The sequence below is a fragment of the Gouania willdenowi genome, chromosome 8 (assembly GCF_900634775.1).
Source record: "Gouania willdenowi chromosome 8, fGouWil2.1, whole genome shotgun sequence".
NCBI classification, from domain to species: domain Eukaryota; kingdom Metazoa; phylum Chordata; class Actinopteri; order Blenniiformes; family Gobiesocidae; genus Gouania; species Gouania willdenowi.
The window spans coordinates 1,843,121-1,867,487 of record NC_041051.1 but is presented as its reverse complement, the minus strand read 5'-3'; the positions used below and the strand labels follow the sequence as shown (position 1 = coordinate 1,867,487).

Here is a 24,367-nt window from a genome sequence, read left to right as displayed (position 1 = left end):
GGCTATCGAGGTGGTGTCCAGAAAACGAGGTGGGCTTCATTGATAATTGGAGATCCTTCTGGGGAAAACCGAACCTGATAGGAAGAGATGGAATCCATCCTACTTTGGAGGGAGCATCTCTACTATCAGAAAACATGGCACATTTATGACATCTCATGAATGAGACCATGTTACAGAGGGGGAGTCCTCCACGCCCCTCTGCGCTTGCCTTAGGACAGTTTCCCTCCCATTGCTATCAGGATAGCTGTGTTCATCGCCATGACAACTGTTGTGATGGTGATGAATATTATTTTATGGAGACGGTGTCAGTCCCCCGACCCATATTTCACAATGATTTTAACATAAAATCAAATAAAAGAGCTATCAATTATAAAAATCTGAAAAAAATTAAAATCTCAAATCTAGAAACACCAAAACATAAAAGCATTAGATGTGCTCTATTAAATATTAGATCACTGAGATCCAAATCTCTACTAGTAAATGACCTTATCTCAGAAAATAACTTTGATTTATTCTGTTTAACTGAAACATGGCTGTATCAAGATGAATATGTTAGTTTAAATGAAGCCACTCCTCCCAGTCATTTAAATACTCATATGCCACGAGACATAGGCCGTGGAGGTGGTGTAGCAGCTATTTATCATTCCTCTCTCCTAATCTATCCTAAACCAAAGGCCAATTACACTTCCTTTGAAAGCCTGGTTCTAAATTTATCTCATACTGAATCAAAAACCTGCCAGCCAGTCTTATTTGCGATAATTTACCGTCCTCCAGGCCCTTATTCTGAATTTCTATCAGAATTCTCTGAGTTTATATCAAACTTAGTCCTCAGTTCTGATAAAATACTGATAGTAGGAGATTTTAATATCCATGTGGACAAAGATAGTGATAGCCTGAGCTCAGCCTTTATGTCCCTAATAGACTCAGTTGGCTTTTTTCAAACTATTAATGAAGCTACTCATCGTTTAAATCATACTCTTGATCTTGTTCTAACATATGGCCTTGATATTAATGAACTAAAAGTCTACCCTGAAAATCCTCTGCTATCAGATCACTTTTTAATATCTTTTAACATTATCCTAGAGGATCTCGCACTGTGCAATAAAATAGTTACAAGTAGAAATCTATCCAACAGTGCTGTGGCTAAATTTAAAGAGGCCATTCCTGCTGCCTTAAACTCAGTGAACCATCCAATAAATAACTATGATATTAATTATAACCCCTCTCAACTGGATCTGCTTGTCGATAGCTCTGCTAGTCTACTAAAATCCACCTTGGACTCAATTGCCCCATTGAGGGAAAAAACTATTAAACGTCAGAGGAAAGCTCCGTGGTTTAGCTCTGAAACTCACACACTCAAACAAACAACCCGTAAATTAGAGAGAATGTGGCGCTCCAATAAAACAGAGGAGTCACGAATACTTTGGCAAGAAAGCCATAGTAAATACATGACAGCCTTACGACATAGTCGATCTACATACTACTCCTCACTAATTGAAGAAAATAAAAATAATCCGAGGTACCTTTTCAGCACTGTAGCCAGGCTAACACAAAGTCAGAGCTCTATTGAGCTCATGATTCCTCTAGCCCTCAGCTGTGAGGACTTTATGACATTTTTTAACCATAATATTCATAAGATTAGAGATAAAATTAGCCACTCCCTGCCTTCACCTGGGCCTGCTGTACCATTAAATGTAAATAGGCCTAACCTAAACTATTTCACACATATAGGACTTCAGGAACTTAACTCTATTATTTCATCCTCCAAACCATCGACCTGCCTTTCAGATCCGATCCCAACTAAGCTGTTTAAAGAAGTTATTCCCCTGGTCTGCCCATCTTTGTTGGAGACAATAAATATATCCCTATCAATAGGCTACGTGCCACAGTCCTTTAAAGGAGCTGTAATCAAACCCCTTCTCAAAAAACCTACTCTTGATTCCAGCACTTTAGCAAACTACAGGCCTATATCTAATCTTCCTTTTATTTCAAAGATTCTTGAGAAAGTTGTGGCAGCTCAGCTCTGTGAATTTCTTCAAAACAACAGCCTGTTCGAGGACTTCCAGTCAGGCTTTAGAGCTCAACACAGCACAGAGACTGCTTTAGTTAAAGTAACTAATGATCTACTCTGGGCTTCAGATGAAGGACGACTCTCAGTGCTGGTTTTATTAGATCTTAGTGCAGCTTTTGACACTATAGATCACTATATTCTAATAGAGAGATTAGAGAAATTACTTGGAATCACAGGGACTGCCCTAAACTGGTTTAAGTCCTACCTATCTGATAGGTACCAGTTTGTACACGTGAATAATAAGTCTTCTGTGTACACTAAAGTAAGCTACGGGGTTCCTCAGGGCTCTGTGCTAGGTCCAATCCTCTTCTGTATCTATATGATCCCCCTTGGTAATGTTATGAGAAAATACTCTGTTAACTTCCACTGCTATGCTGATGATACCCAACTGTATGTATCAATGAAGCCAGGTGAGACAAATCAGCTATCTAAACTTGAGGCCTGTCTAAAGGACATTAGGGCCTGGATGGACCAAAATTTTCTTCTTCTCAACTCAGACAAGACTGAGGTCATTGTACTGGGCCCGCGACACCTTAGAGAAACCTATGCTAGCCTAACTGCCCTAGATGGCATTACTCTGGCACAAAGCACAACTGTTAGAAACCTTGGGGTTCTATTTAATCAGGATTTATCCTTCAACTCTCACATAAAACAAACTTCAAGAACTGCCTTCTTTCATCTCTGTAACATTGCTAAAATCAGATCTATCCTGTCTCAGGGCGACGCCGAAAAACTAGTCCATGCTTTTGTTACCTCTAGACTGGATTATTGTAATTCTCTTTTAGCAGGCTGCCCGAGCAAGTCGCTTAAGACACTTCAGCTGGTTCAAAATGCTGCAGCATGTGTACTGACTAAAACTAGGAGAAGAGATCACATTACTCCTGTATTAGCCTCTCTGCATTGGCTTCCCATAAAATATAGAATAGAATTCAAGATTCTTCTTCTCACTTATAAAGCCCTAAATGGACAGGCACCAGTCTATCTCAAGGAGCTTGTAGTGCCATACAATCCCCCCAGAACACTACGCTCTCAAAATGCTGGACTACTCGTTGTTCCATTTGTCTCTAAAAGTAGTATAGGAGGAAGAGCTTTCAGTTATCAGGCCCCACTTCTCTGGAACCATCTACCAACCACGGTTCGGGGGGCAGACACCCTCTCTACCTTTAAGGTTAGGCTCAAAACATTCCTCTTTGATAAAGCTTTTAGTTAGGAACCAGCTCATAGCTCATAATTAAGATGCAATAGGCATAGACTGCCGGGGGGGGGGGTCTGGCATGCTCGGTTGGAGAGAGGTTGGAGAGGGCGTTAAGAGAGAGGTCATTTAGGTTAGAGAGGGACCGGAGAGGGTCCCATTCCTCTTTCAAACACTCCCTCTATGTCTGCTTCTTCCCTTGTGTGTTTGCTCCTGTACTCCTTCTGGCTTTTGTCTTGCAGGTCCGTGGGATCCTCAGTGTGGAGTTACAGAGTCTCAACAACTCTGTCTCCACCCTTTCCTCTACACACACCCAACACAGCATAACGTGGATGGCTGTTCATCATAGGAACGGGATCCACACAAGGTTCCTGCTGCTTAACAGAAGGTTTTCCTTGCCGCCATGATGAATTCATGTTGGGTGTGGGATACATATGTATGTGTATATACGTATATATGCATATGTGTGTATCCATAAAATGAAGAGTCCGTCCTTAAGACTGCTCTACTGTAAAGTGCCTTGAGATACCATTGGTTATGATTTGGCGCTATACAAATAAAGATTGATTGATTGATTGATTGATCTAAATCCTCAACTCAAATCACAAATTAGGATGTAATGATGCACTCCTTCCAATTTGAATACATAGAGACCATATTTTGAAGAAAAAAACAATTAGTAAAAATGCAGATTCTTATTTTTAACTAATATATGATCATCTTATAATAACTTTTTTTACAAACTGTTTGAACTCATAAACCAAAATAAACTGCACATTTCTTAACTTATCACCATGCAAAGTTGAACAAAGTTATATATTTTTTTAAAACATGAAATTAAAATATAAGAAAAACATTTCAAACCATATTTACAATGAATAAATAGAGGTTTTTTTTTTTCCTAAGTGCAGCTGATGTTCCTGGCTTCGAATTTACATATTTTTCTTAAAGAATCATGCTGTGTTGTGTGTTCTCAATTTTATCTTCTCACCTTTATTCATTTTCTGGCTTCAGAAAGCCAAAATGCTGCCACACCTGCTCTGACTTCACACACATTTTTTACACTAAAAGAGCTTGACTTATTTGACGGGCAGGATAGGGTTTGGGCTTCATTTTGAATGTTATACCAGGGGCTCGGGCTGCGTTGGGTCTGGTGATGTGTTTCAATGACAGTGAAAAAGATGCACAAATGGATGCTGACTCGCCACAGATCTACATGCGATAGGGCTGCACGAATATGGCCAAAATGATGACCACGATTATTTGGATAAAAGTTTTAATCACAATTATTCATCATGTCAGGACAAAAAAAAAAAAATCTATATTTTTATTTACCTACTTTTTAACAAACAATATATGAACAGTGTGTAGAGTGTAATAGAAAAGTTTTAAACAAGAATATTGAGAAATGCTATTCAATTTACCCCAAAAATGTTAAATTTACTATGGGCTAACTAAATGCACCATTACATAGTGCAACTCTTTGAAAACAAATACAGCGTATAAAGAAAAGTTAAGAACATTAAACTTAAACCAACAGGTTTTCAACAAGGAATGACAGCTTGTCAACATTTTCTAGTTTAAGTGTCCACTACATTAATTAATTAATACTAACTAATTAGGTGCTTATGTCAATAAACTCAAGGGGGCGTGTCGACACACGAGCGCCTTCCCAAACTAACAGAGTTTTATCACTTCAACTTGTTGCTGAGTCACACAGGGTGTGTGTGCGATGACTCTCACAGGGCAACAAGCGCAGGCAGCTGACGTGACCTACATGTGTGTCCAAACCCCACACGACCCGTTTGGTTCCGTCGCGCTCGGGTGTGGTATGATATCCATCCTGTGTCAGAGAGTCTCAGAGGAAAAATAAAAAGGGAGAGGTATAGATGTCTAGTACTTTGCTTTTGTCTTGACCTCTTTTCACAGGAGGTGTTACTTCACCTGTTTATTGGTTTGTTGTTGCGTTTATAACACATTTAACTGCGTTCTTGCGTGATTATGTAAACATCAGTCGTCTGATCGGACTGCGGAACCGTGGTGCACTCAAAACGCAACTGGTGGGGATTGCCGGACGGCAGACAGCGGAGCAAAACCAGATCGAAGCCATAACACAGCGGAGACGTATCCAGTGGAAATTCGGGGTTAGTTAAGCCGAGTGTGCGGCTGAACCGAGAGAGCGTGACTAAAACAGTCCCAGCACCCCCTATTGTTTAAGCAGAGTATTGAAGCACACACTGTGCTGTATCAATTTTAATCCCCTCTTATTTTCAGCAGATTTGAACTGATTTAGGATCTATGCCTACATCCCTAGCCAACACCAAAGCCTCACTCTATATATAACTCTCTTTGTAACAAAGATTTCTTATTAAATCTTTCCTTTCTTTAACACTTATTTACCTGGTTAGTCCAAAAGTCACCAACTACACTATTACAAAAAATGGCTTTTAAATCTTGGTTTTAACAAATTGTTATTTCAACTTAAAATGTACTAAAAAAAACATAATAAAAGACAGACACTGACCTCCATGCAGATCTGGTAGAGCACAAGGCAAGCTGTGTGATTGAAAAGACGGATTCTTTTCCAAATAAATTCCACTGTGTCCTCCTCGACCTTATGAAGCACTGACAAAAACAATGAAAAACGATCAGACTGTTTACTGTTCAAATCTAGATTTGTGGCTCACAGTTGGACATTTAGGTTTGAGCAGTTTGCTTGAATGAGTCGGCACCTTTGATTTTGTAGAAAGTCTCTGGTATGAAAGCTTGAATAGCTTTGAAGCGTTCCACCACAAAGCCCAGAGTGGGGAACTGACAGCTGCCATACGAGATGAGCTGATTGGCCAGGGATTGTGGAAAGATCTTCTGCAGGCGGAGGGTCTGGAATCGGGTGAAAGACGCACCTAAGCAAAAAAAATAGTTTTAAAAGATGGTTTATGACTTTGTCCAACATGTTTTTTCTTTCCTAAGTCCACAGACGCTGCCCTGTTTACCTATTCGCAGGTCCAGCTCCTGGCGGACGTCCACGGCATCGCTGATATTGACATTTGGTTCTGCCAAAGTCTCACAAGCTCTCCGAATAGAATTGGGGGTGATCTCAGAAAACTTTGCTCGAAACACTTGTAAATTGGACTTCACTAAACACACAAACAATCAAATTTTAATTTGATCCACTTTCACAGCAATTCTAATGTCGACATTCTGAAAACGACTCCCGTTCAAACACCGATGTCACAAAACACTTTTACCGAAGAGTTCAAAAGCATATCTAATAACTAGGGATGGGCAATATAGACTAAATAAATATAACAGAATTTATCTCGGAGCTGCTTTTCAAAGGCGGAGGAACTTACTGCTTTTAAAAGAATTTCAAACGGACCAGGATTTGGAGACATTTCTCATGGACAGGTAATAAACATATTTTGATGAAAAGTTATGGCATTCTAACAATGAATGTGTAGTTTTTGTAGTTATGTTTTGCAATGTGAGTGCACAAACGTAGAGGCGTAGATTGGCAGAGGCAGGGGAGGAAGTAGAGCTGTTGAGGGCGGGACATCAAGACATTCTCTCAGAAACTCCGGATAGCAGCTCTAATATAAATCACTGCTGCTGAATCTAGTTTATTTTACATCTGATAATGAGTTACATAAAGTTATGGTTAATAAATATCTCTCTAATTTCCTATAATTAAACCAGATCAAACAGATTATCTAATCATTCAGTATATTTAGGTGTAATAATCTCAATAGTTACATTAGTCTAATGGAACCAGCTTCGTCTGTAAACACGTGAAATATAATTAAAAAATAGTACATTTCACAAGTTGGGATGAATGAATCATGACATTTGTTTTATGCTAACATTTATTTCACACGACGTGAGACATGTTAGTTTTTATCCTTTCATACAAGTGTTAAATCTGACCATAAAGTAAATCTGTGGCTCTTTGTGGTTTGATGACAGCAAGACTTGTTATTTTTACTTGGTCTATTCTTCCTTTAATGAAGTCGTTAGCGTTAGCTCTTAGCACTGTCTGTGTGTCGGTGTGTTGGCTTAGCTTAGTTAGCTTTAGTTGAGTTTCCAGTTCATAATCGTTGCTGCAGGTTCATCTCTGTCCCCGTATTTGTGGAACTTTGGGTGGAGTGAAGGAGGATCTTGGACTGATTCACTTTGTTGAATGGTTATCTGGTCTTAACCAAATAGCAATCCATGATGTATGGCTGCATGGCAGCTTCAGGTAAGCCGTGACGAGCACCACCGTCTGTGTGTGTGTGTGTGTGAGGGGCAGGGGTGCACACCGTGGAGGCTCCTCGGCGGAGCTCCCGATAACAGCGCTCTGCTCCAGAGATTAATGAATTGTTGAAAAAAAAACTTGGGGGCAATTTTTTTTCCCATGGAACAAGGTTTTTCGGGACATTCTTGTCTAAATTGTTGGACAAATGGCCCGTGGCCCTTGTTTCTATCGTGGGATTACATATTCTTAGCGGTGAGAATGTTTTTGACAATATATTGTAAATGACAACATATCGCACATTCTTAGTAGTTACACAAATGCACTGACAACACACCTACCTGCTTTGCAAACATCAATGACTTCAAAGCCAATGTTTTCTCCCTCTCTGTCACAATCTGTCCAGATGACCAAAGCTTGGCAGTGCTTCACTTCCTTTTCTAGTGTTCTCTGCAGAGGAAAGAAAGAAACAGAAAGACTATTGTTACATAACAGCAGATGCTACATAAATTAGCATTAAACACAGATCTGCAATGAATAATACTGTATGTAGGATAATAAACTAGAGCACCTTGATTGGTATCATGTTATCAGGACAATGTTTTTCCACTTCTGCATCAAATAGTAGCACAGGACTGCAGCTATGCCTTTAAAAAGACCACATGGTTAGATTTAATATCACTACAAAACATTTTTTTTTTTTTTTTTTTTTAAATCGTACCATTTCTGGAACAGTGGTTTAAACTCCAGACCTAGTAAATGGCCTGATACAGAAGTCATAGAAACAGTCACATCCTGTTGAATGAAACAAGAGAAGAAATAAGTTGATTTTAAGATGAAAATCCCATCAAAGCAGATATTTACGTGCAGCTCTCAATTTACCGTACCTGGCCGAAGAGATGATATTCATACTCGTAGATCTTATTAAACTTTGACATTCCTTCTCTCTAAAACACAAAACATATTGAGCTTGCTTTGGAAAAAACAAACAAAAAAAAAACATTACTAAACGATGACAGAGCTGAGTGTTGTTCATTCATCAGAGAACAGACATTCACTGATGACAGATGAGTCGTTCCACCCTGATTAAAACATTAAGGATTTATTTGGTGAACACAAATAAAACCACGAGAGTCTTAAAACAATTAATCTTTGGAATGTGCTGAACATTCAAGTCAAATAAGTAAAGAAACATTTTGTGGATCCCCTTTAATGTATGTGGTTGGTAGTGATAAATATAATGGCTCTATTTCAGGGAACTCAAACTGTCTGCACACACCGGGGTTACTTCCTTTCCATGGACCCACAAAACAACTGGATATGTGTCTGTGAATAGTTTTTTTTTTTTTGCAAATGATTACTTACTAAAATTCTGCACCAACAATGTGTATCAATCCAAAAATGCCATGTAACTGTAACGTATTTTAAATACAATGTTGGTTAGGAGTTAAAGAACAGGTGAGAACAATGCTTTTAAATTAATCTAATTTTATGTTAATAGTATAAGTTCTTGGTATTGTTCCATTCATTTAAATAAAAAATAAAAAAAAAAAAGAATGAAAAGAAAATACTTACTGAGCAATAAAAGTGAGATTCAACCTCCTTAATTAGTTTTTTTTTTTTTTAAACTAAAATTTTGTGCCAGGAGTTTATTAAAAAAGACTGTTTTTTGTTTTACAAATTGCAGCTTGCATTTCATTGTTGTTGTTTATGTCAATACGGCTACATTTAATGTATCTCTAGACACATTTTATACAAATATTGCAGACGATCAGGTTAATGTAATTGTGGCAACCAAAATGGTGATCACGATTAAAAATGTGATTAATTGTGCAGCCCTAGGTCCAGCCCAGGTTTACTGTTAATACAAGCCTTACAAAAAATAAAACCCTTTAAATAATTGTCATTTTCTATTTAAAACACCCATATATCCTGTCAGGAGACACAATTAAGGAATGATTGTATGCGACCATGGTAAAGAGACTCCCTGGGACTGACCCTCCGGGCCCGGCCTCCGGACATGATCTCTGCGATGCCTTTGGCCGCGTCGTTCTTCTCGGCCACGCAGAGGACCCTTCGGATCTGAATCCTGCTCTGGAGCATGTCAACCTTCTGCCCGCACAGATTCCGCTTCAGGAGCCGCTGGAGTGCCGGTCGAGCCACGGATCTCCAGGGGAAGTTCTCTATCAACATAGCGGGCGGTCTCACACGGCGTGCTGGAAGCTCTGCCCCGGCTGCTTCCTTTCCGCTCGGTTAGCATGCTAGCTGAGCAAAAACCGAGATAACATCCTCGAAAAGAGTAATTTAGCGTTCAAAAGTGCTCGCCCGGTTACTTACGTATCTGTGTATATACACAACCCACTACCATGGCACTAAACTGGGTAAAACTTAAGAATATTGACTTTTAGAGGTTGAAACATGGAGTAGGTCACTGTTTACAAAACACGCGCCTGTCAAACTCTGCCGTAACTCGGTTGGACTGTCGTAAAAGTGAACGACATAGTTTTCATTAATTACATTTTTTATTTTACTTAATTTTTTTCAGTAAAGAAATATTTTTCCTTGTCATCAACTTGATTTTATTTAAAAATAATAATACAATAAAATTAAATAAAAACTTTATTTTGTTTACTTCTTCTTCTTTAGTGTATTTTTATGAAGGTTGCCAAATAACGGCCAGCTGATGTGGATATTTCGTTTACATTTGTGGTCTAGCTTTATATACACATAAAAATGACAATCTAAACAAAATACTCAACAATTCCTAATTTACTAACCATAAGGTGCATAAAAATTAATACCATACCTCGGCCTGAACGATTTTGGAAAATAATGTAATTTTTTTGTCTTAATATTGCGATTTAATAAAAAACAATTATTTTTTCAAGGGCTTCTTGTCATGTATTTTACAATGAACACAAGCAATAAATCAATCTGTTTCACAATAAACAATATCAGATTTATTTAAACTTTAAATAAAATGTAAATTTTAAAGCACAGATTCCAACAAAAAAGCAAACAAATCTGTGGTTTGTACCTCTTCAACATATCTAACATCACGTTTCATGAAACATGTTAACATGAGGACTGCACTTCTTAAACACTCTGAACTTAACAGGACAGGACAAGACAAAAAACACAGCCTTTGCGATTAGAAAATCGTGTTTTATGATATTGTGATAATATCACAAATGCAATTATTCATTCAGCCTTGATATACACTATAGTTTATTTGGCTTGTTATAGAATTTGTTTGTGACAAATCTCAAAAACAACATCTAAATTATAAACACCGATTTGCATTTGTAGTTTTAAATATTTTTTTTTCTTCTTTTGTGGTCTGTTAAGTTGGTAATATGGCTTTATAAAAAAATAAATTTTAGGTCAGGTGAGAGGGATTTTTCTTTCTAAATTGAACAAATAATGTATGAACACATGCTATGTAAAACCAATAGGACTACAAGAACACTAGCATTTGTTTTGCATAAGTAACAATTGTCCACATTCAGTTTAAATGTTTTATTAATAAAATCATTTGATGGGTAAATAAATAAATTAATGAATTAATAAGCGGTGTGTAATTTCCTGGAGGTGGGCGGAGCGTTGGTCACATGACCTGATGACGAACAGTTGGGTAAACATGGCGTCTTTCTCAGGCTGTGGAATTTAAATGCAGTCTTTCCGTGTGTGAGTGCTACCTGGGTGGGTTTTACTGTCATATTCTCACTAACCTGATGACACGGAGGCGGATAGCAGTGCTGCACTGAAGGAAGGCGACACGTTTGATTCCTGTGTGCTGTCAACGGACTGCTGACTTGATAATTGCTTTTGTTAGCAGTGACTGGTTTGTGGGGGTTTCCTTAGGCCTAGCGTCGCTTTTGTTGGAACCCAGTCAGGTAGATTTGGGACCCCCGACCTTCCTTTGTGGATGAGACGCACAGCTGGACTGTGTGTGTGTGTGTGTGTGTGTGTGTGTGTGCTTGAGCAGGGCTGTGTGGACTGGACTGTTAATGCTCCTCTGCTTCTCACAGCTGTGTTTTCATGAGTGTGAGTAGAACTGCACTCTCTGCTTTTTCTCTAATGCCTTGCTCAGTTCCACTATGATAGGCGCCTCAGACGTTGTGGCTTTGACCAAAGAAGATGAGTACAGTCAGGCCATCCCAGACCCCTGGGCTCTCCCAGAGGAGTTTTCCATTCCTCTCCATCCACTGGCAGATTCCAACCCCTGGGCCAAAACCGCCTACGCTAAGTTCACCAAAGACTTCATTCTTATCTCAGAGTTCTCTGAGCAGGTGGGCCCCCAGCCTCTCCTCACTATTCCTGATAATCCCAAAGTCTGTGGCACCTTTGACCTCAACTACTTCTCCCTGCGGATCATGTCAGTGGACTACCAGGCTTCTTTTGTTGGGCACCCCCCTGGCAGTGGATACCCTAGGCTCAGTTTCGTGGAGGACTCGAGGGTGGTCCTGGGTGACTCTAAGGAGGGAGCTTTCGCCTACGTCCATCACCTGACCCTGTACGACCTGGAGGCCAGGGGGTTTGTGCGGCCTTTCTGCATGGCCTACGTAGCGACGGAGGAGAAGAAGATCATGCTGCAGTTTCAGGAGCTTTCCCTTCGCTTCTCTCAAGCTTCTGAGTGTCTGAAAGCTGGAAACCGCAGAGCATTCGCCAAGGAGCTCCAGAGGAAGCTGCGAGACCTTGAGTAAGAGATTCTTCAGGGTTTAGAATAGATTTGATCTAAAACAGTGGTGTCGAGGCCATTTCACCGAAAACAAACAAGATAATCTAAGAAATAAGTGCCATTTTACCAATACTGTGCTCTAGTTTATGATTTTTAAACATTGAAATGACTACATACAGAACAGAAATATTCTGCACATGAACATCTGAAATTTAACTAGGGCTGGCCAATATGGCCCAAAAATCATCTCTCTGTATTCTTTCCTCAAAATGGTGATATACGATATAAATCTAGATATTTTTAACTCAAAGTCTGACCAGAAAGACACAGGCACATTTATTAACAAACACCTGATCAATATGTGCCACTTTTGGCTTTTTCTCCTTTAAGGGACAGCACATGTGAGTGAGTTCTGTAGTGTGGCATGTTTAGGTAAAATCCTGGGTTAGGATGCACTCAGTAATCATCTAACTGAGCGTTTTATGCTGTTCTGATAAGTAACAAAAGCAGCTACTCCTCAAACAAGTATTTTTATCCAAAATTAAATATATACATATATATACTAGGGCTAGGCGATATGATCCAAAACTCATATCACAATATTTTTTCTCACAATGGTGATATACGATATAAATATCAATAATTCAAATAAAGTCTTTATAGACTAAATAAATAAAAAAACAGACAGAGATGTTAATATTACAGGTGTTAAAGAGTTAAGCATGTGTCACCCAAATTCATCCGTCAATACATGGATTTTCACAGGATTTTACATGAGGAAGACAAATTATTTTTGAAAAACATTATAGTTAAATTTCAGATGTCTATGACTGTATGTTTTACTCATGAGAAGAATTATTCAATTAAAAAAAAAAAAAATCATAAACTAGGGCACAGTATTGGTAAAATAGTAGGGCTGGCAAATGCATCAAGATTCAGGTTATATGGAGTTTTCTATTTTGGTGATAACTTGTGATTTATACAATCAGTACAAATCAGTGTCACATATCATTCTTAGAGTACAGCCAAATAATGACCTTTACATTTTTTAATTTTTCTGAAATGTACATTTTATAGTTTATTTTGTATTAAAATACTTTTTTTTTTATGAGTCGCTGTTTCACTACTTCTCAGAACAGCTTAAAAAGCTCAGTGAGGTAAAGAGTCAAAATGCTTCAGAGTCCGAGACGAGACCGAGACCTTTAAAGTTTGTTCTCGAGACCAAGACCGGTCTCGACTACCACAACACTAGTTGCTTCAACAAACAGTGACAACATTTCTGTGAAGACGTACCTGCACATTTTAGTGAAAAAGCAGAAAGGGTTTAAAAAATTAGGGTGGTTGGGGTCGGTGGCGGGGTGTGCTGGGTCCTCGGCTCCTTGGTGCCTTCTCGGGTGTGTGTGTGGGGGGCGGTGGTTGCCTCTCGGCTTGGGGTCTTGGGGGCATCTGGGGGGCTGCTCGGCCTTGGCGGGGGGGTGGCCTGGGCTCCCTGGCCCCCGCTGTTTTGGCTGGCCTGGTTGCATCTAGGGGTTCGGGGCAGCGCTTGGGTTTTCAGTAGCGGTTCTTGCACATACATCTGTCTACAATGCACTGACATGTCTTACACTGTGGGATAAAACTCGTAGTGGGCTCAACTTTAGACACGTTGATCCTAAATACCTGTTGTAGGTATTATCACTCACTCCTTGCCTCTGTCCACAGCCACCACCATTATAGTTAAGCTTCACACTTATCACCAGATTGGCTTGATTAAACGACACAATAAGCACAATATACACAACTACAACTACACATCTCACTCTCACTTTACAATAATCAACTCTTCCCCCCCCCCCCCCCCCCACACTCCCTCACCCAGGTGTAACGCTGCCCTCTCTTTTTAAATTCTCCCTATAATAAAGTATTTCTTACCCTTCCTTAGGGAGGGCTGGTGATGGTCACAATTATGCAATAAAATAAATTAATTTATTTAATTGCAATAACAAAACATGCATTGCTGTAAAAGATTGCACTTCTTGTAGTGTTGACCTTTGACAGCATGTGCAGACATGATTTGGGGCCCAAAATGTATAAAAAAAGCTAAAGTCGATTTGTCATTTATTTGCGAGTCAAATATTACGACGGTTGGTGGTACCGAATCATTAGCACATACCAATATATAAATGGGACCCATTACTCCGTACGTGTCACGGGGGTGCCGGGGGGCCCCATTTTTCACATGACTACTCCTCCGTTAATGCTTGTTGAATTGGGCTGTAATTTGACATGGATATTTCCAAGAGCGGATGTCAAGAGCCTCTCAGAGACCTTTTTGAAAGGGGGGGAAGCCCTTTTCCAATAATTTCTATATTTATTGGAACATAGTCATATGATATATCATTTAAAAGGCAATTCAACGTAGATTATGATTGTACATTGCACAATTTCATTTGTTTTACTCGAGTCATTTCACTGAATTCTCGGGAACGTGGTACGTGCTATTTGGCGCGGAGACGTTCTGCAGGCCCGGCCGTAGTTCATCAGAACTTGTTTTTTGCATGACCTTGCGCTGCAGGACAGCCAGACTAGACCAGGAGTGATAGGCTAAACGCTGTGTAATGAGATGCCAAAAATGTATTAGAGTAAAATGCTGTTTCTTTTAATAAATGCAAACTAAAATTGAATGTAGATGTCCACTCTTTGGCCCTGTTTATTAGGCAGGTATAACTAATCAGCAGACTGTAGTGAACTGGTGTTATTGGTTTGGCTTGTCTTCCACACTGACTACTTCTGTTTGGCTAATTTATTTAACACCATGTCCTGCCCTTTCACACTAAATTTCCCCTTCCTAAAAATTAGCCACTGATTGGTTGGTATTAGATAAGATTAATTCTAGTTTTTCCAACTATTTAATCATAGTTTGGTAATCCTGTCTTTGTCTATTTTATAAGAGAAGAGAAAGAAAGAGAGTAACTCATTGTTTCAGAGGAAATTCCAACAGTCAGCTGATCACATTTACAATAAAAAACAAGGAGAATTTCAGAAATCATAAGAAGAGACACAGAATAGCCTAAAAGACAGAAAGGACTTTCAAATTAAACATCAGATTAAATGTGTGGTACAATGGCACTCTTTTTCTAGCTTTATTCAGCTGAAAATTATACAAGATGAATTAAAAATATTAATAAATCCATAAACCTAATGATGTGTTTTACACATTTGTCTGCACCTACTGTACCTGTGCCTTTTTCTATTAATTTCTACACTCAAGTAGTGACTCTGTAACTGTCCCTACGCTCAATGGTTTTATTTTATTTTCACAAAAAACAGTTTATCTAACTATCGGTAAACAACATTTATACTAAATTCTGTTTTAATGTTTTGATAAAATAACCAGTGACGTGCAGTCAGGGTCGGCAAGGTAGGCAGTGCCTACCCAAAGTGATTTAAGTGTTTTAATTATAATATGATTATAAATGATTTATTTTTCAATTTCCAAAAGCCTACAGTACCTATGAAATTGAAAGTGTCATCATTTTGTGCTTTTCATAGCCCAAATGACTAAACATCGCTATTTCCTAACCGCTGTAAGGTAGGAGGAGGCCACACCCCTTCTCAAAGCACGTTGCTGCTCTGCCTCTGTTCCCATAGCAGGTTTTTATGTGTTTACGTATGCGCAGTCAATTCCCCAAGATGACAACCATTTACGTCCAAAGGCAGCGTACCGTGCTATTCTAAATGCTATACGTACGTTCACAGTGAATTGATATCACGTGACCGCTGCTGCTACGTTCTCTAGCTAGTGGGCGGGATAACACTACAGTCAGGATGACAGCTCTAGAGACGAGAAAGAAACTTTTTTTGAGGAAAAACAACAGCTTTTAAAAGATGGAGACCAACACCTGTTCATATTTTCTACAGTGAATGGAACAAAAAGAAGGATTGACTTTGTGGATGCTCCTCACTGAGGCTGTTCTGAGTAGTTGTTGTTGTCATTTTCTCCATGTTTCTGTGTTTCCAACACAAACAACAGATGTGCTGTCGTGTCATGAGATATATGTTGTTGGGAGAGTATGGAGGCTATATTAAATAATTGTATATGTTTCTTTAATGGTGTTTATGATGTTGATTTCGTTAGATGATAAATACTTGTTCATGTGGATCTTATTGGATTTTTTCTTTATTGTGAATTTTATATTTTGGTAAGTGCATTGAGATGACTTTGTTGTAAATTGAGCTATACAAATAAAGTTGAATTAAATTAAAACTTGCCAGCAGAAATGTGGAATTGTCATTGGTATTGACATAAGTGGTCTCGATTTTGAACGCCCTGCCTACCCTACTGTAGTGCTCACGGCACGTCTTTGAAAATAACCTACAATTTTACTTTACAAACTTTAAACACAGAGACTCACTCTGTGTCCTGGACAAAAGATTGAAAAACACTAACCCAAAATGTTACTATTGTTTTTCATTCATTTATTGCCCTTTTCCTGTTTTTACAAACCGTTTAAGATAGTTACTAATTGTATATTCTGATGTGATATTATTTGTTTATGTTCACATCTACGTTCTTAGTTTTAGGACATTTAGGAAAAGGTAATGAGAACCAATATGGCGGTGGATGTTGATGACTGTTTTCTTGTTTTGGTTGTCTGTAGGTACACCCACTCGGTTCTGCAGCGTGAAGAAGGTCTGCAGAGAGAGGCGGGGCCTCAGTGCATTTACTCGGCTCACACTGTGGAAAAAGCAAACGAGCTCGCCAATGTAGAAAAGAGCATCTTCGAACACAGAGACCTGCTGAGGCAGATCAGCTCCTACCATCACCGTCCTCGTCGGGATCCTCACGCCGCCGCCTGCAACAAGTGTGTGACAGAGTGCTGGAGCGAGTGCGAAGAGCTGCTGGAGAGATATGCCAAGCTAGCCAGCCCCTTTTGTTTCAACGAAGAAGAAAGAAGGACAGAGGAAGGGCAGCATCAGTTTGACGAGGAAGGCGTAGAAAGACTGGATGAGGGAGATGATACGAGTGTAAAACGTAGACTGTCCTACACGCCACAGCTGATCAAAGCTAAGTCCACCAAGTGTTTCGACAAGCGTTTGAAGACGCTGCAGGAGCTGTGTGACAGTACGTTCTACGAGGCCACCGTGGAGCTCCTAAAAGAGACTGAGAGAAGTTTTCGGGGGGATTTGTGCTACATGCACACGCGTCGTCTGGAAAAATCACTGTGCAGAAAACAAAGAGTCACCAATTTCCTCTTTGAGGAGGAGGTTGGTGATGATGATGAGGAAAAAGAAACATTAAGACCATTCTGTGCTGTGAATCACACCAGGGACACCTTTCCACTCTCAAACCCACCTCCTATTGTGCTGGGAACAGAACTTCTTGAATTTGACCAACTGGAACCTTCTCCTCCCCCAGTCCGCTCCTCCACAGTCAGACATACTCAGGACAGTGAGCTGGGACTAGTTGAAAGCCATTTTGAGTCATCTCCTTCAGATCAGACTCTAGAGACCCAGGAGAGCTCAGAGGAGACCAAGGGAAGCTTCAGTAGTGATAAGAGCGGCACATGTGCAGCAGCAGAGGCGCAACACGACAACAGCTCTGACTTGACCCCTGATCCTGACCCGGAAAGGGAGAGTAGCAGTGAAGAGGTGGAGACCACTGCAGGGGGGGAGGAAGGAGACCAGACACCCGTGTCTTTCCTGGATGTGATGTGTGAGCTGGAAGCTCTGCAGGAGAACGGCTCAGAGGGACAAACCCAACCACTACTGTTGCCGATAGATACAGCATGCTGTATTCCCCAAGAAGGTTTTCTTTATGAATCTGAGGCTCAGATATGTCTCACACCCAAATCCCCACAACCCTGTCAGATCTCAGTGGTCAACCAGGAACCTCAGTCTCTTTTTCCACTTCCAGACGACTACACCATGGGTACCCCGTGCTTACAGAACCCTGCAGCTGGGCTGGAGCTGCCAGTGGGAAGCCTGGGAGATGGAGTTTCTCACACCTCAGCGGAGGACGGGTCGGACTGCACCATAAGCACCTCAACAGGCTCTGATTCGACCGCGTTGTCTCTGGGTTACGGAGGCGTGGTGACCCTGCGTCAGAGGAAGAAGGCTGGCCACGGAGCGCTGAGGTTTGTCCGACAGTATCCTTTTGCAATGCAGGCTCTGTGGTGCCTGCTGAGCGGCAGAACCCTAGTGGTGCTCGGGGCAGACGAGGGGAGAGTGCGTCGGCTGGTTTCCGCTTTGGCTCTCTTTGTACCTGGACCTGGGAAGTATGGAGAGAAGGTTCAAGCTTGGCTATCCTGTTCCATCACCCTCACTGACCTGCAGAGATGGAAACTCATTGGATTACAAAGGTATGGATAGAGAACTGTGCAGACACTCCACATTAACTCTAAAGCAGGGTTTCCCAAACAGGGGTATGTCTACCACTAGGGGTACAGGAGCCCATTGCAGGGGGCACTTGGAAAGATTTAACAATTAATTAAAAAATAATCAGGAAATGTTCCTAGTTCCTGATTATTTCTGCATTTTTTTTTTTGTCATATTCACCACAAGCAAACAGTACTATTGTAAGTAAGTAAGTAAAATGTATTTATATAGTGCTTTTCACAGACCAGGGTCACAAAGTGCTTCACATTTTACAGTTTAAAACAATAATAATAACAGAGTACATATGCCAGTACAGTGCAGTGTCAGTAGAAAGCAAGAAATAAAAGGGTACATATAAAGCCTACATTGGGCAAATACAACTGTGTGGCTAGAAAGCCTCCCTAAAAAAGTATCTTTAGTTGATTTTTAAAAACATCCATGGAGTCCAGCATGCGCAGAGTGTGTGGAAGTTCATTCCAAAGGCGAGGAGCTACTGCTTTAAACAATCGATCTCCTCGAGTTTTAAAGCGAGTGCAGGGGACCATCAGCAGGTTCTGAGAAGTGGACCTCAGGCTCCTATTGGAGATGTAGGGCTGGATCAGGCATTTAATGTATCCAGGCGCCTGACCATGGAGAGCCCTGAACGTCAGTACCAGGTTTTTAAAATTAATCCTGTATATGACAGGGAGCCAATGTAGAGATTTTAAAATAGGAGTATAATGGGCTGTCTTGTGGGTACGGGTCAGGAGCCGTGCAGCAGAGTTTTGGACTACTTGTAGATGAGCCAAGTCCTTTTTATTAGGGCATGTAAACAGGCTGTTACAGTAGTCTAATCATGAGGAAACAAACACATGCACAATCATCTCAAGCTCATGACGAGAGACCATGTGTCTCAGCTTAGAGATGTTTCTCAAATGGAAAAAACAGTTCCTAGTAAGCTGTTTAGAATGCCGTTCTAGGGACATCCCTTCATCAAAAGTAACTCCAGGGCGCCAAGGTGCTGCTTAATAAGAGGCACAGTACTGCCTGGAACAACGACTAGGGATTCTGTTTTACAGGAGTTCAGCTGGAGGCTATTTTCACTGAGCCATTGCTTTATTTTGGCCAGGCAGTTTGTGAGGGAAGCCAGTGTCTGAGGTTCAGGGGACTTGAAGGAGCAGTACAGCTGTAGGTCTTCAGCATGTAAGTCACTGAACTGCTGGATCAGCTCGCCAAGAGGGAGTAAATGAATCAGGAACTAAAGCGGCCCAAGGACCGAACCCTATTGCTCAATAAAAGACTACATTTTCTTGTCATTTATTGAAACAGGATTACGTTGAGTTGTAGAGCAGTGATATCAAGAATTTCTGGGAACCCTAAAGACATTTTTGTCTAAAATTAGTTTTGGATCATTTTATACTGTATTACAAATAAAATAACCGGGATTAGTGAAAAGTTGTAAAAGCTTTATATATAATATTTTTACTGCATTTTTCTTAAACTAAATTTATATTTGAAAAAATGACAAAAGTATGAAATACAATACTTTCAAAAAGTATAATCAAAAATTTCCAAAATGTATTTTTAATCAGTCATTTTTTTTAATCAATTACGAGAGACTCCAGGCGACCCCACATGGGGTCCCGACCCCAAGGTTGAAAAACACTGCCGTAGAGGCCATTTTATCTCACTTCTGACAATAGGAGACAATAATTAGCTACATTTTTCAAAGGACACCATATTTACTAACTATTGAAGTAATCACGTGAAAGTTACATTGTATTTTAATAAATAAGAAAAATCCACTTTAAATGTCACGTGTTTTGAATTTGTAGATTAAGCCTTAGAGAACCAACATTTAATGTTTGGGGGTTTGGGGGGGCTGCTGTTCCACAAATGGAAAAACATGAAATTATGGAGAGGGTACTTATGATATGAAGAAGACGTACACGTGATTTGTCAAAAATGCAAAGGGGGTACATGGGACAGAGAGGATTGGGAACCACTGCTTTAAAGTATGTCCAATGGTGAAGTAAAGTTAAGCTTTTAAGGAATGCAAATGTCATGATTTGTCACTTTATTGAACTATTTGTCATCCGGTCTGACTCGGTTCTCAGTGACTTACAAATATTGAGCGACTCAACCTTTATCTGACTAACCTAGAACATAGAAATATTAACAAATAACTACCATACATGCATACAGTCAGGCAGACTAACAGAAGGTGTGCTGTGGTATCAGGTCCAAAGACATTAGCGGCAGACTCTTAAAGAGTAACTAACCCAAAAACCACTTTTTTTCTCCTGAAAACAAATGTATTTGGCTAAAACATCAAGAGTTGGACAAGAGTCAAACAACATACCCAAAGTATTTTAGTTTGGCGTATTTTGTTGTAAAAATGTAAGCGTGACTGCCCTCTATGGGTTAAAACCCTGGTTTTTACAATCAGATTTGGCTTTTACCTGAGAATGGTGGTTTCTAATGTTTTGGTGGTTTCTTAACATCACAAACTACAACTGCTTGCCCCGCCCCTCCGATAAAAACTAGCACCTGTCGACTGGCAAGTTGGTTGGATTGAGATTAATCTATAAATCATGTGTGTGGCTCACACTTCCAGAGGAAACATAACATTGTGGGTGCGTGACTCGCTACTCCTCCGTGGGCTCACACACTCGCTTCAGCCGCGCACATGCACACACTCAGTGACTCTCATCAGGTTGAAATGCGTGAGACTTGAGAGCTTTGCTAGTATATCAGTGTGAGTGTGTCTGCTCAGACGGCCCTCCCCCCTCTCCAGTCTAACCCTCCGTCCGGTGTAGCCTGTGTTGATTCCGCTGTGATTTTAAAATGAAATGAAAATAAACGTTTTGAAACGTAATCACCAAACAAGGAACAGTCAAAAAGAATGTTTCTTCAAAAGAGAAGTCCACAGGAGCTCAAAGTGATTGGCTCTGGGCACACATGTGACTCTCGTAGCTGTGCTTCGCTCGCGGTAAACACTTTTATGAAATGATTCATTAAATGGACTATTCCAATACGAACAAATGCAATGTTGCACAGCTTTGAACCAAGCTGCAGCCTTGTAGGAAGTATGAGCTCTGTCTGTCCCTGAACACCAGAGATACTTTAATAGAGAGATGAATTTATTTTATTGCATAATTGTGGCCATCACCAGCCCTCCCTAAAGAAGGGTAAGAAATACTTTATTGAAGGGATAATATAAAAAGAGAGGGCAGTGTTACACCTAGGTGAGGGGGAAGGGAACAGGGAAGAGGGAGTCAGGGTGGGAAAATGGAAGGGGTGGGGAAAATGCCCATAATAAAGGCATTTACCCAGCCTCAGGGTTTAGTTCCTCTTTAATGTCCTGTGAATGATTGGGTGACGCTTCCATAGATCACTTTTGTTTTTACTGTACATGATCTCACAGATAGTTGAGGTCTTGATCTTTACAAATCAGACTGAACCTCTTTTTGATTTGGAATTTAAATAGAAACATGACATCAGCAAATTGACATTTTGATTGAGATTAGTTTAGCACATTTTAGAAGTTAGGGTGGTGTTTGTGTTTAAAAGTGTTTGACTGTATCTCCTTTGTTGTAAATTCTTGACAGTTTTTAAAACTTATACTCAGAACTTGGCTTTGTTTTTTCCACAGAGTTGCTTCCCCTGTGGGCTCCAACATGCTGTACTCGCTATCCCGCTACAGCCGCTACATCTCCGTCCTGGATGCCGACCAGCGAACCTTGCGTTGTCCGCCGTATCGCGGCCATCTCCTGACCAACATCGCCGACCACCGCACCTTTATCCGCCGTGGCGCCACCTACTTCCTTCATGTACAGAGTACGCTCTGTCACCTGGCAGCTAGAGCCTTCCTGTTTACATTCACCCACCACCTCCACCTGCCTGTCTGCTCCACAGAAGGGCCTGAGGTGGTGGAGGGCCGACGGCGCTGCTTCCTGCAGAAGCAGCTGGAACTGGGGGAAGAAGACAGCCAGATACTGCTCTACCTCAGCCAGCTCATAACTCAGCATTACCTCCACACCTCCACTGGTCACACTGACGCTGCCCCTCTATTTAGTTTCAAATACTCCACCAGCCTTTTATACAAACATCGTCCGTGATGTTTTTATTGCAGATGACCCATAAACCTTCTGTGGCTGTTTATGTCGGAACAAGCTCACCTGCACTAGTTTTAATTCAGTGTGGCGTTCAGTGGCTGTTGGCCTCGCTGTCTGGTTTCTCCTCCTGCCAAATGAGAAAAAAAGTGTGAGGAGAGTGATCTGTGAATGTTTGAACACTTTGTTTTTATTCCTGCAGCAACTTTAATCCTCACAAACGACACTGACAAAACATTTCCCTTTTTCGTTCTCATGGGAGAAATAGTTTTTTGCACTGATGCTGTTGAGATCACTTTCACTTCTTCATACACACACACAACACACAACACAAACTCTTTATTATGTTAGTAAAGCAGTACTATTCTCAGTTGTCAAACCTGTTGATCACTGAGGAGTTGGTCTGCTCTGCTGTCATTGATACTGTGTGTAAATGTAAAGTATATTTTAGAGAGAAACTCTCACATGCTGATCAATCACACTGGTGGTCTAAAGTCTGTCTGAAGTTGACTTTTTTGCACATTTTTCACTTAAATGTTTCTTTGCATTATGTTAACGACACATTCCAGAAGCCATTGATGAATGTTTTGTTTTGGGTGGATTTAAGCTGTTTTTTTTTTTTTGACAAGGTGGAGGAAATATTTCCGTTTTAATGCATGAGAAGTAGTATGTTGCAGTTGGCTGTGACGGGGTAAAATGCATGTGCGGATGAGATGTAGATGTAAAAGCATCAGCAGCACATACACAGTACATGTGAGTGGGGGATGTTGAAGCAGTGGATGTGTAAACTAACAGTGTCGAGCTCCCTAACCTGTTGAGCTCCTTAAAAGATACTTAACCTAAATGTTGTCTCAAAGTTGTGAGCGAGTGCTGTGACGTCAGCATGTGACCGTTCTGTGCCAGGTTGATAACTGTGTGAATACTTGACTTTTCATTTGGATGATTATTTTATTTTGTTTAGTCATTTTGACTCTAAAGACACATTTGTTGTCATCAATTGGAATTTTAAAAAGCTGCTTTTCCTTTATTTAAAAATGTGAAAACAAATCTGTTGTTCATATGTTAAGAACAAGATTCCTAAGTATTTTTTATTTTTTTAAATGAAATATGGCTGACTTAGTGTCAATGTTGGGTGATTGCACAAGTCTGATGTTCCCTATCCTTGACTGTAGTGGTGGAGCTGTGTGTCTGTATCATGGTCAGATTTAATGTGAAATGATACAAGATCAAGGCTGCTGTTACCCCCCCCCAAAAAAACCCAACAATTTTTAATTTTTTAATCACATTATTTTCATATTTTTTATCTGCATTTATTTTTATTTTTTGCTGCTTGTGCTGTTTTATTGCTTTTGAAATGCTTTAATAACTCTTCTTTTTGTAACTAAAGTTCATCAATTTGCAAAAAAAGAGAATGTAATCTGAAAAGCCATACAGTCACGTGCTTAACATGTTTTCACTGTGTCCTTGTTGTTAAGTCATGTCTGCCTTTTGTAACTCATAATGCAGGGCCATCGTGTTCCCTCCACACCTGTACAATGGCAATGTTGCCAATGATATCAATAAAGCATGTTGTGAATGTCGTTCATGATATCTGTGCGTTTTTGTCTTAATGCTGCTTATATTTGGTGCTGTATCTCTGGTTGATTGAAATCCAACACATACCATTCAATATGAAGAATTTTGGGCCCAAAATTGTTTATTCTTTTATATTAATGATTTATGCCAAGTGTCAGAAGTATTG

At 40.2% G+C, this 24,367-nt stretch overlaps 2 protein-coding genes across 5 annotated transcripts in view; one reads left to right on the top strand and one right to left on the bottom strand.

The window, feature by feature from the left end:
• top3a (DNA topoisomerase III alpha) overlaps positions 1-9,958 on the bottom strand; it is a 30,061-nt gene extending 20,103 nt beyond the window's left edge. For 2 of the 3 annotated variants that reach the window (XM_028454412.1, XM_028454410.1), the window contains exons 1-8: positions 9,493-9,958; positions 8,382-8,441; positions 8,216-8,289; positions 8,066-8,141; positions 7,836-7,944; positions 6,257-6,400; positions 5,996-6,166; positions 5,788-5,888 (exon numbers count right to left, since the gene is read on the bottom strand). In XM_028454412.1, coding sequence (XP_028310213.1) covers positions 5,788-5,888; positions 5,996-6,166; positions 6,257-6,400; positions 7,836-7,944; positions 8,066-8,141; positions 8,216-8,289; positions 8,382-8,441; positions 9,493-9,687 — 930 coding nt within the window. In that variant the 5' untranslated portion in view covers positions 9,688-9,958. The remainder of the gene's footprint in view (positions 1-5,787; positions 5,889-5,995; positions 6,167-6,256; positions 6,401-7,835; positions 7,945-8,065; positions 8,142-8,215; positions 8,290-8,381; positions 8,442-9,492) is intronic. The other variant, XM_028454411.1, reaches the window with a different exon arrangement.
• Positions 9,959-11,120: 1,162 nt separating this feature from the next.
• smcr8a (Smith-Magenis syndrome chromosome region, candidate 8a) lies at positions 11,121-24,206 on the top strand. Of its 2 annotated transcripts, XM_028455834.1 has the most exons (4): positions 11,647-11,786; positions 11,878-12,196; positions 16,816-18,516; positions 22,167-24,206. In XM_028455834.1, exons 2-4 carry the CDS (start codon positions 12,051-12,053, stop codon positions 22,630-22,632), a joined length of 2,313 nt encoding a protein of 770 aa, XP_028311635.1. In that variant the 5' UTR covers positions 11,647-11,786; positions 11,878-12,050; the 3' UTR covers positions 22,633-24,206. The 2 variants fall into 2 exon arrangements, with proteins under 2 accessions (XP_028311634.1, XP_028311635.1); XM_028455833.1 differs by having other exon boundaries at positions 11,121-12,196.
• The last annotated feature ends 161 nt before the right edge of the window (positions 24,207-24,367 follow it).

Coding starts and splice junctions, on each gene's coding strand:
- smcr8a (XM_028455833.1), top strand. CDS start 11,595: ATGATAGGCGCCTCAGACGTTGTGGCTTTGACCAAAGAAGATGAGTAC. Junction 12,197..16,815: donor AGGAAGCTGCGAGACCTTGA/GTAAGAGATTCT, acceptor GGTTGTCTGTAG/GTACACCCACTCGGTTCTGC. Junction 18,517..22,166: donor AAACTCATTGGATTACAAAG/GTATGGATAGAG, acceptor TTTTTTCCACAG/AGTTGCTTCCCCTGTGGGCT.